The sequence below is a fragment of the Mya arenaria genome, chromosome 14 (genome assembly GCF_026914265.1).
Source record: "Mya arenaria isolate MELC-2E11 chromosome 14, ASM2691426v1".
Lineage (NCBI taxonomy): Eukaryota > Metazoa > Mollusca > Bivalvia > Myida > Myidae > Mya > Mya arenaria.
In genome coordinates, this window is record NC_069135.1 from 32,018,401 (window position 1) to 32,038,340 (window position 19,940).

The 19,940-nt window shown below is 33.3% G+C and overlaps 1 protein-coding gene across 1 annotated transcript; it reads left to right on the forward strand.

Annotated features, from left to right (window-relative positions):
- Nucleotides 1–101: 101 nt before the first annotated feature.
- On the forward strand, nucleotides 102–19,911 carry LOC128217600 (MAP kinase-activated protein kinase 2-like). The gene is made up of 10 exons (XM_052924849.1): nucleotides 102–349; nucleotides 3,678–3,817; nucleotides 8,003–8,067; nucleotides 10,836–10,915; nucleotides 11,946–12,072; nucleotides 12,869–12,944; nucleotides 13,373–13,497; nucleotides 14,355–14,440; nucleotides 16,057–16,137; nucleotides 17,117–19,911. Exons 1-10 carry the CDS (start codon nucleotides 188–190, stop codon nucleotides 17,282–17,284), a joined length of 1,110 nt encoding a protein of 369 aa, XP_052780809.1. The 5' UTR covers nucleotides 102–187; the 3' UTR covers nucleotides 17,285–19,911.
- Nucleotides 19,912–19,940: the final 29 nt, after the last annotated feature.

The window sequence follows — 19,940 nt, forward strand, 5'->3', positions numbered from 1 at the left end:
CAAGTATTTCATAATACAAAAATAGAACGGTTGCTAAATTTAGAAAATTATGTCACCATTTCATCTCCTGAGGGTCGCCGTAAACATCAAGAATCGATGACGTAGCACACATAAACAGGTGCCATTTCACACACCGCCGTTGTAATTTTCCTATTTCGCAAGATAAAAGTGTCAAAATCTAGCAAGTATGTTCAATATGATGGGTGACCAGCATTCGAGATCATTGCAGCCGAAAAAGACTTCAATAAGTCAAGATTATAAAGTTACAGGGAGTGTATTAGGACTGGGAATAAACGGAAAAGTTGTCGAGTGTTACTCACATCGGACAGGGGAAAAGTTTGCCCTAAAGGTTAGAGTCAACTTGTTATTGGTAAAATGTCAACGTAGCTCCGTTTGAACAATTAAATATAAAAAGAATATTTAACTAACATGATGGACCACCCCAGTCTTTGAAAGTTTTAAATCCACTCTTTATTGTTAAACTTGCAAAAGAACGATTGAAAACAGGTCTTCATAATTTTCAAGATTTCTGTCAAAATGTCACACAGTACAGTGAAGTTAACTTTTAGAATAATAAATTAGAACTATGAAAACACATTTTCTGAAATAAGGATGATTTTAAAGATAAGTGGATGAAACAGCCCATTACCAACACTGATTATATGGCCCAGATTCGAAGAACATAACGCCAGGTTGAGGGTTGATATATATATGGCATCAGAGAAAATATAATATAGTCAAAATCGGTTGGCTCGACATTCCAGGGACCAGAATATAAACTATGAGCCTCAAGAATATCAAGCCAAGCGGGAATTCTTACTGAATGTGTACTTTGCTTTGATACATTCAATAAAGTGATGATTACCTTGTTTGTTATTTTCGTAGTTATCTACGCTAGAGAAGAATATTTATTGGACATATTTATGCACCAGTCAATTGTAAACATATTGACCCAAAGTCTGGGGATAAGCCGCTGAATTGGGCTGTGTTTTTACCTTCCAGGTGGCCCCGCAGTGCTGGGTGTATGTGGTGGTTTTGTCTTCGTGTCAAAAATAGTGGGGAATGGATCTTACCTAGGGTTCCTGGGGTGCGGGGGCATTTTTTGGGTGATTTTTACCAGTATTTCGTGTTCCGCAGAGCTGGGATTTTACCCTTACATGGCTCGACTGAAAGTTTAAGTCTGTGCTATTCCCCGGACCTGGGGGGGGGGGGCGTGTTTACAATTGACTGGTGCATTACATCGTACTGTTCACAAGATGTCAATATGACAATACCAAATAATTTTAGTTTTATTTATGCATTGAAAACAATTAATATGAACATCTTCATATATATGAAAACAATTAACAAGCAAATATCAGTCATTGAAATTAGTCTTTTGGATAAAAAAGCCCGGATTTTTATACTAATGCTTGACATTAAATTTTTTTAACAAGCCCTGCTATATAAAACCCAGAATTTGAGCAAGCCCAGAAAGCAGTTGACCAGTGCAGGGCACGTGGGCTTGTGCTAATTTCGACCACTGGCATATTTCATAGAGATAGTATCACATAAGGTCAGCATTTGACTGGCATTCGTATAAATTCTGGAAAAACGTTCAGCCCGATATTTTACGTGAATGTGGCTTTATAAAAACCCACTGAAATTTATACATGTAATGACATAAGTTCTATGTTTTCAATTTGTACTTGTGCCAAATAAAAACAGTAATTAAAGTGTTGGGATGTCAGCTCAAACTGTTTAGCCATTTTCATATGATTTCACAATTATGATACTTATGAAGCAAATCTAATCAATTAACGCATTGAGCAAAATGGAGCTAAGCAAACAGAATTAAGTGTGCAATTCCTACTAGGGACCATGAAAATGACATCGAGTGTTGAAGAAAAACATATATTAAAAAAAAATCAGTCCTTTTTATACAGCTCAAGCCAACGAGGATCAAGCCAAGCAATGTTGTGCCAACTAGTTTTGATTGTATAATCAAGCATCAGAACTAATTGTTGAGGCCATTTCGATTATTTTTCGATTTTATGACTGAATCTGATTCATATTAAAAAGACAAGAGCTGTAGTACAGTATTAATATATATATGTGTATTTAAAAACAACATTCAAGATCATTTGGAACATTTAAGACTCGGAGCCTTTTGGGTGTAGATGATACAAAAATCATTTTAGAAAACAGTTAGCTTTAATTATAACTGAATTTCAGTTTACTTAAATTATATATTGTTTACTAAAAAAACGAGTGTAAAACTGTATAGATTCTGATCTAAGGAAATATTTAATATATTTTAAGGGACTTAATACACCAGATGATCCTCCTAAAATTGGCAATACAGTATTTCCCTTAAAATTAGCATAGAATTGTATATAGTTACATGTGTTGTAAGCAATGTGATACATCAGTAAGTAAGATTCAATATGTTGTACACAATGATATCAGTTCTATGCAAGTTTTGACATATTTTTTTCTTGCAAATGTAAATATTTCATCTAGTGTTTAGTCCCTTTTAGAGATAATTCTATTGATTATCTTCGACTTTTCAACAATATTTGACACTACTTTGGTAATTCAAGTTCAAATGTTAAAATACCAGTCCACATGTACCGTTGTCCATTTTTAAATACCAGTCCACATGTACCATCATCCATATTTAAAAACCAGTCCACATGTACCATCATCCATATTTAAATACCTGAGTCCACATGTACCATCATCCATTTTTAAAAACCAGTCCACATGTACCATCATCCATATTTAAATACCAGTCCACATATACCACCGTCCATTTTTAAAAATACCAGTCCACATGTACCATCGTCCATTTTTAAATGCCAGTCCACATGTTCCATCATCCATATTTAAATACCAGTCCACATGTACCATCATCCATTTTAAATACCAGTCCACATGTACATGTACCATCATCCATTTTTAAATACCAGTCCACATGTACCATCATCCATTTTTATATACCAGTCCACATGTACCATTGTCCGTTTTTAAATACCAGTCCACATGTACCATCATCCATTTTTAAATACCAGTCCACATGTACCATTGTCCATTTTTAAATACCAGTCCACATGTACCACCGTCCATTTTTCAAAATACCAGTCCACATGTACCATCGTCCATTTTTAAATACCAGTCCACATGTATCATCGTCCATTTTTAGGGATAAATTGTAAAAAAACAAAAAGAAAAGATTTTTAAAAAATCTGGTGATTGGGAAAAATAGTTTGCTTTAGGAACATGGTAGATATTTAGTTCTCAAAATACAGCTGAAAAAATCTTTCAATAATGGTTTTAATAATGAATGTTAGTTTCAATTTATTTTGAAAGATACATTTTAATTTAAAAGTCAAATTCTCAATGGATATCTGAAAAAAGAAATGGTTAAAATTGGCTAAATAATGACAGAGAGGAACCTTTTTTCCATGTATTTTGGATGAAAAGTATTGTCTAATTAAATGTATTATTGGCTACATGTATGTATCATACCTTAGTAATAATACTAGAACTTTCTGACATTTGGGGTTTAAAATGGTCGGAAACAAAAATGTTACAACTCCATCAGGCAAACAACCAAATAATTTTATATTTGGGTCTACCACCATCAACATTTCTCTCATTTCCTTTAAATAAATATGTTTTTGCTTCCCTTGCAGGTCCTTCGTGATGTGCCTAAAGCCAGACGAGAAATAGACCTCCATTACAGAGCGTCCGGTTGCAAACACATCGTTAAAATTGTTGATGTCTACGAGAACAACTATGGTGGACAAAAATGTCTACTTGTTGTCATGGAATGGTGAGATTTACATTCATTCAGATGTTAGCGGGGGTGTTCAACCAATGAATTATGATGAAGACAAGTTATCATGACCAGTGGTATAGCTTCCACAAGGCTTAAAGGCACTGGCCTTCACATCTTTTTTTGTTCCTGTAAAGAAAAAACAAAAGCTACCCCTAAATAAGACCTATGGTGAAATTTTATGTCAATTTTCCCTTTCAATACACTTAAAAATGCACCATAAGCTAATCTACGTTTTAAAAAAAATCAAACGAAAGGAGATGTCCACAGACCCAATAGGTTGAAATTTCTTCCAAAATCTGTAAATTTTACGTCGCAAAATTTTCAAATTTGTCTTAGGTCTTTTTCCCAAAATGGGCTAAAAAATCCCTGACCTTTAACCCAGGAGGTGATGGGTTGATCCATACAAGGGGCTGCACTTATCATTCTCATGAAATCTGAAAATGGATACCGGTACCTGCATGGTTTCTACTTACTGGAAATTGCCTGGACTTGAGCAAAGATTTTTATCAGCTTCGATCGCAATTAAGCTAAAAGAAATCAGTATTAACTTTTTAGGACCATTGTTGTTTGGTTACATCTATTGTTCAATCCTCTTACATTTGGGAGTAGAAAATGACATTATTTTTCAACAGCACTAAGTCACTATTGTGACACTGACTGTCTGTCCTATAAAATCTATCGTAATTGCGTGACTAATAAGCGCTATTGTTACTAAAACAGAAACAGTCAGTGGTGAAGCTATTGTTACACAGATAACTTTACATTCCCATTATACACGTAGCAGGCGTGTGATCTTCTCCGCAAATTTGCAGATCCAGTAACTTGTGAGACCAGAAATAAATAAATACTAATGAAATAATACAAAATTATCAGAAACAATATATAAAAAAATCAGAAACAATATAAAAAATGAAAGGATTGTTAATTTATTTATCCCTCAAAAGAAATTCTTAATACCTGGTAGTCAGTTTAACCCAAAACGTCCCCAAAACCCATCATCAATATGGTTACAGCCCTTCTGCTGCCAGTTCAGTCACAACCATTTCATAGATCTGGGGTATTCTCATCAAATAATTAATGATAAAGATTTGCTTTATAAAGTACTTAATTGTAAAGGGTGTAATTCCTTCCTCATTTACACTGAAGTGGTTTTGAAGATGTTTCAAGGCTCTGAAGTCTTTATACTTGATTAGCGGTGACCAGGGATGTAGGTTTTTCGCTTGAATTCATTCATCCACTGTGTACTTCAAAGTTTAATGCATTTATACTACGTGTAAACTTTGTAAATTAAATGTACACATTTGAATGCAAGCAGCAACCTTGTTATGAATTTTAAACTGGAAGTATGAATAGCCTGTTATATTTTTCATCAAATACGTCTGTGTGTCACAAATTCTAAGATTTCTCCACTATGGTCCAACTAGTTCTTTAATTTATTAAATAATTTGTAAAGTTATATATCTTGCCAACTATACAAAACTGTATTAAAATAATTCATTTTACATTGAGACTTATAGTATTTAAAATATGGCCAAAAGTATTATTAATTACATTGACACCAGATTTTCAGATCTTGAAATTCCAAAATGGAAATCACCACCTTTGGCAGTTTTCTCCAAAATAGTGGAACAAGAACCCAACAATGGCAAATTTTTAGGGAGTAATATACTTCCAAATTTCCTTAAAATGAATTCCTGAACAAATTGTATTCACATGTACTTTTGGAAATGGCAGAAAAAGTAGAAGGAATTGAAGTATTTAATAACAATCAAAGTAACATAAAAAATCTCAAGTAAATTACACCGGTCCTTGTGTTAAATACATTTTAAGGAAGGACACTATCGTTTTCTTGGCCCACCCTTTCTACCTAGAACACTTAAGTTTGAATTTTGATACCGGTATGTAATGTTATATGGTCAGTAACATGAGTCTCTGTGTTCCTTGAATAGTGGTATAAAACATCCGTGTATGATGCAGAGTGATAAGTGTTGCTATCATGTTTCATTGTCTCACAGTTCATGTACTTCCTTAAAGTGGTAAGAAGGAGATGTTTGTATTGTAAATGTATATCTTCTAAGCTATGAATCATGTTTCTTGAAAGTATATGTTGCTATGAACCTTTTGGGACCAGGACCACCTTCTTATTATCAATGGTAATACGTACTACCAATATTTCGATTTGAAATCCCAATGAGTTATATTACTTATTCCGAAACAAATTGTAAGTCTGGGTCGTATAATGATTCAATAACCAATTCAGTGTGATCTTATAAAATTTGGTCCTCCACATGAAAATAGAACAAACCCATTATGTATGCATTTCCGTGATGATCATTGATTGTTTGGCATATAGTTTCATAGCTCCTTTTTTTGTTCCTTGAAAATCAGCCAGTTGGATAATCATCTGGCAATAGCTGTATGCAATTGTTAGTGGAGAACTATTCTGGTATTAAAACAACTTCACTCCCACATATTTACTATTATTCATGTTGACTTCATTGGATGGTTATATTTTGCATACCGGTAGCATCTCCCAAATTTGGACTCTTATTCCGACCCCTCAATATAGTTTCACTTACTCTTACAAAATTAGTTGAACAACATTGTACATGTGAACTGCATGGTTTTCCCCAGATCTTATGGCTCCAAGGCATACATGTGATAATTTCTTGGGTTCATTCCGGGACACTGGTCGTAATGTCAACGCACACTAGGGGGGTCCGGGGGCATGCCCCCCCGGATTTTTTTTTAAATGATGAACGTCTGTGGTGCATTCTATAGCATATCTGGGGCTATATTAGCCGTTTTTAACGTCGGGAAAATGTACCTATTTTGACTGCCAAGACGTATTTTTTACTTGACATGGTTGGTTTTTTTCTGCATTTTCTTGAAAAAATAAAACCACCAGATATTTTTCCAAGCTTTAAATGAAGTGCTAACCAGGAGGATATGCAGTCTACTTTCGGTTTCATCAAAACAGGAAATAAACAACTATACGGGCACTTGTTTTCCCGCGCTTTTGAGAACATGCGTTACAAAATATTTATTTTTTCATCACATTTAAAACGTTTGCAATTTATGACACACGATATTTTCCAGACGATAAAGAAGATTTTCCAGTCAATGAGCTTTTTTCCGTTTGGAGATGCATATAATTTTGATAGAGACGTGTCAACAATCGGCTGTGTAAAGCGATCACGTGACTTATCATGGTCACGTGATTAAAGCACTCTATAAAACCACCTGTAAACCCCATATCGTCAGTTTTATTTTGGCGTAAAAATACACACGATAGTTCGGAAAAATGGTCAAATCACTAAAATTCCTTATGGACGCGTAAGTTGTTTAAAGTATAACGACGTATCGACTTTGAAATTTGAAAGGAATATGGGATGTTTTCCGTGTTTTAATGTTGTTTTTTTACTCATTTTGTCACTTTCTTTGAACTTACCTTCATGCTCGTTTGTTGGTAAAATGTGTGAAAAATATCAATTCATCAATTAAAAGCTATCATTCATAAGACCAAACAAATCCATATGAAAACAATGAATTTGTATACAAGAACCCTCCCCGACTCGTTAAGCACAACAATAGGCCGATAGATCAATTATCGGGTGATTGACGATGACCTCGACGACACACGTACCAATTAACGGATTAGTGTCAACATGTCCTGTGTTTTACGACCAGTGTCCCGGACAGGCAAAATAGCTGACTTACATTGGTAAAATTAAGATAATCGATTCCGAGATATTTTTTTTTTCGTTTTTTTTTATGACTTTCTGGGACAAACATGCACCCTCCGTGACAGAGATACGATTTCTGGGACAATCCCGGACGTCCGGGACGTTATCACATGTATGCTCCAAGGACTGTGAGAAACAAAAATAAAACAATAAAATGAGATGATAATTTTTCACTATAACTTAAAATTAAATGGTTGCTTTTGGTTACTAATTGTTTTTGGTATAAACAGCATAATACGGTATTGACACTCCATTTTGCTTCAAATTTGAAGTCAGGAAACCCCTTTAAGGACTTCTAAAAGTGGAATTTTCCTTCTGAGGCAGGTTGCTTCTTTCCTTTTATCCATCGCCAAAATAGTTTCAGCCCATCAGCTGCCAGGTCAACCACATCCCTGTAATTACATGACATTGAGAGGTGCTTTTCCTTTTTCAGTATGGAAGGCGGAGAATTATTCAGCAGAATACAGGAGCGAGCAGATTCCGCATTTACAGAAAGAGGTCAGTATCTCAGTGACATTGACCCTAAATAAATGTGAAGGTCATCAGAGTTATATAACATGTATGGTACATGAATCTACTGTCTTAAAGTTGAAAGCTGTGCTTGGACACATTGTGGGGCCGGAGGCTGTTTTTAATACTATTGCATAGCTATAGAATCATGTATAAACAAGAATCGTCTTGAAATTGATTCTAGGCCATTTCTCTACTTTCATCAGTTTGTCACGTTTTTTCTGTTATGAGAAGGAAATTGAAAATAAATTTCTCATGTTTGTTTATTCTTGGCTAGTAAAGAAAATTATAATTGTTAGATGTCAAAATCATACTGACAAGTAATCAGATTTATAATTTTATACAGTAACTCAAGCGTAAAATATAAATATATTTATTTGTCAAGTTGAAACATTCGCTAATGATTAAAACTAAGGAGTACACATGAACTTATCTCCTCTATGTTACACATATAATTGTCCCCTGGATTAGAATGAAAAAAAATATTAGTGTTCAAGTCAGCAGGCAGGTCATAGCCTAGCATCGTTCTGATGGCCTTGTACAGCAATGAATGAATTCCTTGTATACTATTCCATTGCCAATATGTGAGCATCTAAAAACTCACTTTATAAAACCAATAGTGACTTAATGAAAACTGTTTTTTGTTACTTAATGGAAGTTTGGCGATAGTGTTTTGCTTAATAGATTTTTTGTTGCCAGAGCTCCTCACAATCACAAAATGTGAATTGGTCCGGTGATCCCATTGGCAAAGGCATGAGGCTGATCACTTTAAAACACTTTAAAGCTGCACTTTCACAGATTTACCATTTTGAATATTTTTATATTTTTTGTCTTGCAATGATCCATTTCTTTCGTAAATATCTAACAACAGGCACAACTTTAAAGACTGCTGAAATAATATCAGATCGCAGATTTTCATATTTCCGATCGATAAGTAAAGGTTAATGGCCAAAAGCGTTACTAAGTCTCTAAGAAAAATGCATAAAATATCAATTTTTAAAGATAAATATGAAAACCTGAAATCTGATTTCATTGGTATCCATGCACTTTCCCAAAACATAGCTCATCCCAAGACAATAAATACAAATTTGACAAAACGTTCAATCTGGGAAAGTGCAGCTTTAAGAGCCTCATAGATTTTGTACTCATAATGTACTTTTGGCACAAGCCTACATTCTCTGCACTGAATAAATGCACTGGCTCAAATTCTGATTTTATAGAGCAGTAAGCAGAGCTTGTTGACAATGTTCATGCCAAGCACTAGAAAGAAAAAGGCTTGTTCAACCAAAACTTTAAAAAGTATATTTTCAATTGTAGTAACTATAATAACTTCATGTAAACAGTCAAGGTTTAATCCAACATTATATCTATGCCCTCTTGCTTTATAGTTGATATATTTTACATTTACATGAAATCCTGAAATATGATATTTAAACCTTTACCACAATTACTGACATGTCTGACTTGAGTTGTATGGTAGCCCTACATAGTGGAATGCAGTATAGCCGTAAACAAGTTGAGCAGTTTAAGTAAATGGTATTTTTCATTGAACAAAACATATTCAAGTTTAAAAATTACACTGCCAAATATTTGTGCCAAATACAAGGTTTGCGACTAGGCTTTTCTGTGCATGCATCAATTTAATGTTATTTCAATTAACCAGTTTTGAATCACAATAAAATAATTGTACTTGTACAAATTTGGCCTAAATCATTATTTAGATTGAACTTAAATTTGTGTTAAATAATACGATTAAGTGTTCAGGCATATGCCTCGACCAAAAGAATTCGCAGGACAGATTCACATTTAATCATATAGAGTTCTGACAAAACCAATATTGAATCAAAAATCCATTAATCAGATTACAAATCATGAAATATGAAATTTCCATTTAATCATTAATTGGTTTTATGAAGTGGATAATTTAGAAGCTCACATGTGTGCTGGCTAGAGTAGAGGTATTTTACTCACAAAGTTAGCACTTATGTTTGTTCTTCTAAACAAATCAGTCAGCCCCTTGCTGTGCCCAGCCTGCCAACAATAGTTTAGAATACAAAAAATAAACACTTACTATTACAAAGCAAAGTACAGGGATATTAGAGTCGTTGGTATTTACTATTACAAAGCAAAGTACAGGGATATTAGAGTCGTTGGTATTTCCTACTTCTGTCCTACAGATAAGGCATTGACAAACATGAAAGATATTTCTTTAAGTGCTGTTCAATTTTTGCATCATAAAATTGAAATTTGAATATTTATTTAATTTAATAAATCCAATTCATTTGATAAGTTACACTGAGAAGAGGTTTCCATTGCTTAAAAGGGTACTTCCCCTTAAAAAACTAAAAATACCATTGTTTAATTGTAAGTATGAGTAAAAGGAAAAACAGTAAATTTCGTAATGAGACTGTTCGTAAACATGGACCCAACATGGTATTGGTATTTTTTTTGTTTCTTTTCAAATGGATGAAAGTGCAATTCTAAATGCAAAATTTACCTCATGAGGTCATTTTAACAACAGTGGTTGTCATTCAAACATTGAATTTACAAATATTTACAAAAAAGGGGATAATATTTTGTCCGTAAATAATAGCATAGGTTGTTCAATCCAAGTGGTTACTTTCACCAACTCTGACCAAAAACCTCCAACTTCTTGGCTAAGCTAAACTCCTATTTGTGTCATTTTCATTGGAACCCATCTGTTAATATACTTTGTACGAAATGTTTTTGCTAACATTTTGCCCTTATATCCACAGAGGCAGCATCAGTCATCAGTGACATAGCCAAGGCAATACATTATCTACATTCCATGGATATCGCACACAGGGATTTGAAGGTTTGCGTGTTATTCTTATACTGTCGATATAGTTTTATTAAGTTCAACTGGTTTAATATTTCATACGTTTTTTATAGGGATATGATGGTTTGCACCTTATTTTATTCAAACTGTCCGTGTAGATGGATTAATTTCACAAGGGTTTTTTTTTTGGTATGGTTTTTATAGGGATATGAAGGTTTGCACATTATTCTTCAAACTGTCCCTGTAGATGGATTAATTTCACAAAGGTTTTGCATTTGTGAAATATTTCCCACAGTCATCAATAAGGAGGCAAAGTTTAAACCAAGGGATATATATCAATACTGACTGATATTTGTCAATAATCAAATAATGATAATAAATAATGATATCAAATAAATATCAATACTGACTGATATTTGTCAATAATCAAATAATGGCGTGACAAATTATAAACCACTCATAATTGGCCAAAATTGATTAATCACAAACAATCACACTAAACCTATGAATAATCTATAGTTATTCAGGCCGATGTTATTGAGAGTTGCAGTTAAAAACAGTATTAAATTGTCTCTTTGAAAGATATTTTCCATCGTCATAGACATACTGGTCTTGGCCAGGCTCACGTTAAACTGTATATGCATATATATATGAACTGTATCATGGTGGCTGTAAAGTAGGTGTATGATTGATTCTTAAACTAATGCTACATGGATCATGGATTTTCATGTTTTCCTTCTACTGAAAATGTCCTGGTATCTTTGGATGGCTGTAGGAAGTACAATAGTGAATACTGATTTCATCATAGTTTATTATTTCTCAAATAGTCACTTCTAGATATTTTTAATGAGTGACTGTTGTATTATGGGATTTTTTGCCCACAGCTGGAAGGCTCAATTAAGAAAAAAATGGTTCAGTCAAAATTACTTTAAGTACAATTTTTGTTTATAAAATATTTCTTGCCCAAAAATAAGTTACGGCCATATAGCTCATGGTGCAGCGTAATTTAATTGTATCTACAATTATGATCATCCAGCATAGTTATTGAGCTCCTATTTTATTCCAGCCCGAGAATCTACTCTACTCCAAGAAGGGGCCTGATGGAATCATCAAGTTGACAGACTTCGGGTTCGCCAAGGAATTACTGTCCTACAAGTCACTGCAGACACCTTGTTATACTCCATATTACGTTGGTTAGTAGTCAGAAATATCAGTTAGTTCCTAATTTATCAGGGATTTCCCTAGAGCAGAAACCGTGAATCCCTGACCAAATTGTCTAGCTAGGGACCCTGTTTGCAACTTAATAACCTTAATGTTTATTTTGAGTTTATCAAGGACTGCCTATGTCTATTGACTGCATTATGGCTTGACCACGTTAATTCCATGCCATCCCCTTTAATTTTAAGTATTCACCACTATGTTGGGACACAATAATGTTAACAGTAATCACTAATTGGTCATTTTGAGAGGCCCAGGACCTTTAGCTGTAACTCTTAAAGAAAACTCTATTCATTGTTTCAAGAAAAATGACAATTATTTACTTACAAGATAATTTCCCAGTTACCGGTACATGTTCAGTGAAAACTTGCTATGTCAAAGTTGTATGGACCTCGGGGGAAATACTTTAATAAAATGAGTATTTGATGTTATATACCGAAATACATTACAAAACACATTTGAGAAAAGTTTTACATAACAAAAAGATTGTGATAGTGAATTTTGAGAGTAGTTGCCATTTTGGGTACTTGCCTATGGATTGCCAATGATAATAGACATATTTCCCAAGAAATCCTAACTCTATTCAAAGTCATATTTAAACAGTTTTATGTTTTGCATTTATTGTTAATTATCATTCATGTTTTTTTCTTGACACATACAAGTAATACATAGTATGGTAACTTAGAAATCTTGGAATAAATATTTTGTATAAAAATTTGGTTAATGGATATTAGTATGTAATATGACCCATGGACATCCATTTTCTTTCAGCACCTGAGGTACTTGGTCCAGAAAAGTACGACAAATCCTGTGATATGTGGTCATTAGGTGTAATAATGTATATATTGTAAGTATAGGCTACTATATTATTCACCTTAATAGATAGTTATTCTACAAACTGTGTGTGCATTATTAATTTTCTTAGCTTTAGCTCTGGCATGGTTTTTTGTGTGATTAAAGTAAATTGATACAGAAAACCTTCACTTGTTGTATGAATTGCCACTTTACTTCATATAGTTATTATAGGGTACATGTTATAAACTTTCTGCATTACTTAAGGTAAAATGTCACCTTTGGTTAATTGATGCCATTTTTCAAAATCATTTGATACAATTATTATCATCTCAATTAAGAATTTTTACACAGAAACGTTTTTTTTTAAATCAGATATTGGTGTAACAATGTTTCAGGTCCACTTGAGTGCTTATAGCAAGTCAAGAACATTTAAAGCAAATACTAACGTACCAGTAATTATCAATTGTATTGTTTTTATAGGTTATGTGGATACCCGCCATTCTACAGCAACCATGGGGCAGCTATTTCTCCCGGTATGAAGAAGCGTATACGCAACGGACAGTACGAGTTCCCGAATCCCGAGTGGAGCCGAGTATCAAAAGAAGGTACCGCATTGTGCATTTCGTCACTGTATTGTTATAATATATATATTCTGTCTGACATTGTCACGCTTCAAGGAAAATGTTTGAAACTTTCAACTTTCAATGAAAAAGTGTTGTAGATGGAATATTATGTTACTGGGATTTTGAAAGCTAAGGAATTTTAAGACATTTTAAGAACACCAAGAGATTGAACTGTTTTGTACATGGTCAGTTATATATATTTATATGTATAAAAGCATTATTTTGTGCAAAATTTTGAACATTAAAATAACAAGTCAACAAATCATACAAAATTCTTTCTTTAGGTTACAAGTTCATCTATTTATATAAAGGGACCTGGATACCATTTCATTTAGAATCTGAGGAGCACTTTCATTCATAGAGGTGTTTTCGTACTTAGCTAGGAGAGATTTCCAACGCTAGTACTGCACTGTTGAAAATATTTCCTTGGTTAGGAATTGCTTCTATTAAAGATTATTGATGAAATGCCTCCAATTTCATTTGTTTTAGTCATAACTTCTTCATTAAATGTCTGTAGGTTAGTTAATGTCAGTGATGGCAAGTCATGAATTATATACAAGTTCCTTTCAAAGTTACAAAGTACTTAAATAAGAGAATTTGACATAACTATACCAAAAGAAAAGAAGTGGGCTGAGCTTGATCTTGTATTAAGGGACATAAGAATATTTGAAAAACTCCGACCATGCCCTTGAATGGACCTTGTACTAATTGGTGTATTGTTATTAGCTTTGGGCTTTGTTTGAGGCCTCTGAAAGACAATACCAGAGAAAATGATCTGTACTGAATTCTTAAACTGTAAGGAATACTATAACTGTTTTACCATTATATCTTTTTTCTAGCCAAGGATCTTATCCGGGGGCTGTTGAAAACGATACCAGAGGAGCGATTCTCCATAGAACAAGTCATGAATAACAAGTGGATCTCTGTAAGTATTGACAATAGTGTATAGTGGACAGCAGTTACCAGTTTGTACAGGCATCTTATGTACAGTAATTTGTGTTTTTAATGCCTTGAGACTCCTTAACCCGAGAGTGATTCTATAAGCTATCAGCTTTTGTCATCATCGAGCTCAGAGAAATTAGCATTAACTTTACACTTAATATAAGTCTTGTTTTTGAGAGGCAAAAAGGATAAAGTCTTACCAATTAGGACTGAATCAAAAAGCTTATTTACGTATGATTATGTATGGGACATGTTTCTCCTTTGTGCTTGCATGCATGTGTGTGTGTGTGTGTGTGTGTGTGTGTGTGTGTGTGTCAGTGGTTTAATCATGGTAGACAATCAAAAGGTATTTCAGGAGACCCATTTCCTATCATGTAATCAAATGAACTGGATTTAAATAAACTCTTAAACACTGAATGGAAGTCCCTTTAAGGGATTTATTGTAGATAATAGAATGAATAATCAATAAATTTCTTGAATACATCATTGTAAAATTCCCATCAGAAGTACAATTGTTGATGTTTTTGCATTAATTTTTACATAGAGTCTACCAAAAGTATGTATATACATGTAAAAAATGTCATTTCTATTTCACTCCAAACTTCATTTAATTATTCTTATTTAGTCCATGTTTTGTTCCTGATTTCACTTTTTGAAATAATAGGGTTGGTTGGTCGAATTGAAAGAAATAAAGGTTAAGTTGTCTCAATGTCACACTTCAAAACAGTGCCATTTGTTCTGGCGGAGCAATAACTAGAGCGTAAGATGAAAATAGTGCATTTAGGTGTGTAACTACCTTCTAACTACTGAAACGGCCTACCCAGACAGAGAAAAATAACAGTTGGAAAAAATTATCTGATGGCAACAAAAAATTTTTATGGCCATTAGGTCAGGTAACTGGAAATAACTTTTTTGTTATTCCGTCTAATTCAACTCTGTCACTGATAAACGTTCACCATGTACTGCAAAAAGTGCAAACTGAGTTTCTTTATAATGATATGCAAATGGCTTCAGCTTAAATTCAGCAATTAAATATAAAGATGTCCCTATTTGCCTGCTATTGTATGTTTATTATGCTACGCAAATAGTTTCAGCTTTAAAAAACCTAACTACTCATTATAAACATGCCCATAGTTGCCTGCAAATATCACTTTAATTAGGCTACGCAATGTGTTCAGCTTAAACATAGCCGTTTGTTATAAAGATGTCCATGTTTGCTAACCATATTATACTGTGTATGCCTATGGGACGCTAGCATAGATAGGACGCAGGCAAAAAAATGTGAAAAATCAGGTAAATAACCTTAAAACAAAAGAACGGACACATCGAAAAAATGTCAAATTAAGCAGACATCATTTTGACTTAGACAAAAAAATCATTGAATCATGAAAATAATGGTAATTAAACAGTACAGCACATGTACATAAATAAAAAAACAAAACAATATTACGACTACCCCACTGTTTATGTATATAAATGTATAGGAATTGTCCATACACAATCTTTTCAACAATTATGACAATGTCTTAGATTTTTAAAAATATCTTGCCTGTTTTGACTGGGCATTTATTATCATATATATTTTGTGTGATATTCCAGGACCACCAGGTGGTTCCCCAGACGCCACTTATGTCTGCTCAGGTGTTACGAGAGGAAGGAGAAGCCTGGATGGACGTCCAGGTAATTTGTGTAGCTCTGTCAATGTTTTAATTTATAGAAGAAAAACAGAAAAAAACATACTAGTATGCAAGCTTTGTGCAATATATTGTCACCTTAATTCAATAACTTTTTATCTGCTTCTATTTCTATATGCAGTAATTAAGTTAATGCACTAGAGTGATGATATATGACAATAAGCGCTCTGTTCCTCGTACCTCAAGGGTAAATGTTTCAATGTACATATTACAAAATATCGCAATATGAAGATTTTCTGTTCAGTAGTAGGTGAGAAGGGATCAGGTTCTTGAATAAACCATTGCTTTCATTTGTTTGAGAATTTGTGGGAGCAAAAATGAGCCTGTCTGAATCCACACTTAAAATAGACAATTTTACTTCAAAAATCTGTTCTTGATAATTACACGTATTTGAATTAAATATTGTGACTGATTGGGTTACATTAACAGAAGGGTGGTCTTGTGGTATAGGTGTCCCTTTTCCCCCCAAGGGTTTGACAGCCACTAGGAAGAGCGATCTGTTGGTTAAATTGTCGGCCTCCCGTCCAAGAAGTTTTGGGTTCGACAGCACCAGCAGACTTTCTCTTAATCACTCAAAATGGACACCACTATTGGTTTTTGGCCAAGAAACAAACTTGGGAGTGATTCAATAATCTCGCGCTCAAATATATTATTATAAACTAAGATATTTGTACAAGCCAGTATAGTATGTGTGCTGACAAGACGGAGCAGATGTGTATAGCAATTACATTAGTAGATGAAACACATTATTTAGACATTCTGCCCCACATAAATTATACTATTTCCAGAAAAAAATATTTATAAAATAATGATATAATTCCATGACACTTATATAACTCTTGCCTTGTTTTAACAATAAAACTTGATTCTTTTTATTTTTATTATGAATTTTAATTTGCTTTTGACTTCCACTTTCTAGATTCATAATGTGATACAAATGGTAACAAAATGGTTCCATCTTACAGGAGGAGATGACAAACGCCTTAGCAACCATGCGAGTGGACTACGACCAAATAAACATTAAAAATCTGGACGATTCTGAGAATCCAATTCTGAAAAAACGCCGAACTAAGAAGGTATCCAACGCCGTTCCACCCCCACTAGTTGAAGAAACCAGCATGGAGATAAAGTGAAAATGACATTCGTCTTCTATAACAGTACAGAGAGTGTATATTGAAGATATTGACTATGGTCTTATGACCAGTTTAGCTTCTTAAGATTTTAGCTTGGTTGAAAAATTGGCTTACATTGATGAAATAATAAATCTTAAGTCAATTTTCTGCTAACCCTGCAGAAGAACTTAGGTATTTACACAATAATTTCATAATCCAACACACCCTCACACATATATATATAACTGTAATATAGCGTATGGCATTTAGGGAAGGACTGAGATAGAATGAGTTTGTGTTAAGTTGCCATAATTTACTTAAGATAGGACTTCAAGTAGTTAAGACAGGGAGAATATGGAGACAGAATGATAGAAATGTTGTTTCAATGATATTACAACAACTTGTGTTGATTCATATAAAGCTGCGCTCTCACAGATAGTCAGTTTTGACTTTTTTTGTAGTTTTTGTCTCGGAACCAGTTGATTTTAGTCTCGATGCCTTCAATTCAGTCATATAAGATAACTCACAATAAAACAGAACTTTCTCATTTGTTTTGAACACTACCAAAAATTTCGTTTTTTCTTGAAGCATTAGTAACGCTTCAAGCCATTTAAACATTAATTTTCAAATGCAAATCTGAAAACTGCGATCTGATCTTTTGTCAGCAGTCTGATAACACTGGTTTCCAGACATTTACTAAAAAATTGGCTTATTCTGAGAAGAAAAAATATATAAAAAATTGTCAAATCGGTTAATCTGTGAGAGTGCAGCTTTAACCCTTTTCTTCATACATATGCCTTTATTTTCTAAAGTTATTTAACAAGATGATTAACTAGTGATGGCTTAAGTGGCCAATCCGCTTTGAAGGAAAGGTTTTAAATGTTGCATCGAAAGGCAACATGTATGTGTTTCTGATGTAGATGTATCACGTATTTTGGAATTGTTCGGTGTAATAGCCATATTTTGCCGCATAATTCCGTGTGAGAATGACATGTATAAAACATTCAGGAGTTATTTAGCGTGAATTTATATTTTTGTATGATGTAGGTTTTTGTATATGCAATCGTTATTTCTACATTTATCTGTTGTTGAATTTTGTCTACATATATTACAGATCATGATTATATACATTTTACTGTTGTTCATATTTTGTTAAAGAGTTCAGCAAATAATAGACCAAGTTCTTTTATGTTTACCTTCATTATGCTTTATTAAAGCTGCACTCTCACAGATATACCATTTTTACAACTTTTTTATTTTGTGTCCTGGAAAGAGCAAATTTTTGCGTAAATATCTGCAAACCAATGATATAAGATTGCTGCCAAAAAATCAGATCGTACATTTTCATATTTCCGTTCGAAAATTAATATTTTATGGCTTAAACTGTTTAAGAAAAATGCATAAAACATCAATTTTTGAACTTGAATATAAAAATCTGCGATCTAATGTTTTGTCAGCAGTCTAATATAACTGGTTTCCATGGATTTTCGCAAAAATTGGCTCGTTCCAAGACAAAAAATAAAAATAGTTGTCAAAACGTTCAATCTGTGAGAGTGCAGCTTTAACTGTCAATTATAAATAATCAAGGTTTCCGTTGTATAAATGTTTGCCAAACTGGTTTTAGTGAATCTAAAAAGTTTTTTTAAGAGAAATGTTTGATTCGGAATGAAAAGATTAACATTCATACCAGTAATCATAAGATAATAGGGAAACTCTCAAAAGGGTTGTTCAACAAGGTTTACTTTTTGCCCAACAAATTTGCAAAAATCAAAATAGAATTTTTGGTGCTTAGATCTATGTTATAATTGAATATGCGCCTCATATAATGCAAATATCTACTGTGTGTAGAAAATGGTGATACACTCACCAAACCTGATTTCATAACGCTCATAGTAAAAATTAAAATGGCCATATATCTTACAATCCAAAATATTTAAACCACATCCATTTTATGTGAAGTGCAAAATATAGTCAAAATATGATAGCTGATGAAGATGTGGCCACTTTATTCAACAAAAAAAAGTTCTTGTATATATTTTTGCATTTATTCATGTTCATATTGTATTTAAACTAAAGATTAAACACATCAATGGCTTCTATTATTTGAAAAAAATGTTGGGTCAAAAATAAGCCTTCAAGAACCCACTTGGTAATGTTCACCTCATGTTGGAATTTTCTTGAGATTGTTTACATGTACTACTCAGTAATTGCTTGTATTTTAATAAGATTGCCGAAAAGGAAAGCTGTGCATGATAAGAATTTTGTCTTAAATTATCTTAAATCTTAAGGTAATAACATGTTAGTAGTTGTTCGCCTGAATTAGTTAACATATCAATGCAATTTGGCTACTGATGAGTGACCGCTGCTACTGAGGAGTGACCGCTGCTCTGAGGAGTGACCGTCTTAACATGTGACTTTTCAATTATCTTAAAATGACACCTTTTGCTGGAGTTATATAAGTTTTGCTTGTACAGTTACTTGATTTTGATAGCATAAAATATCATTAAATGAATGAAATAAGTTTGTATAAAAATTCTTAATGCATTGTTCATGTAACTTTTTTGTTATTTTTGGACAAAATCCTTTACTGAAAACCAAATGGTGTTACAAACATAACGTCTCACAAAATAATAAATAAATAAACTGTATATTTGTTCTATTTTCTTTATTACTTTCC

Coding starts and splice junctions, on each gene's coding strand:
- LOC128217600 (XM_052924849.1), top strand. CDS start 188: ATGTTCAATATGATGGGTGACCAGCATTCGAGATCATTGCAGCCGAAA. Junction 350..3,677: donor GGGAAAAGTTTGCCCTAAAG/GTTAGAGTCAAC, acceptor CTTCCCTTGCAG/GTCCTTCGTGATGTGCCTAA. Junction 12,945..13,372: donor GGTGTAATAATGTATATATT/GTAAGTATAGGC, acceptor TTGTTTTTATAG/GTTATGTGGATACCCGCCAT.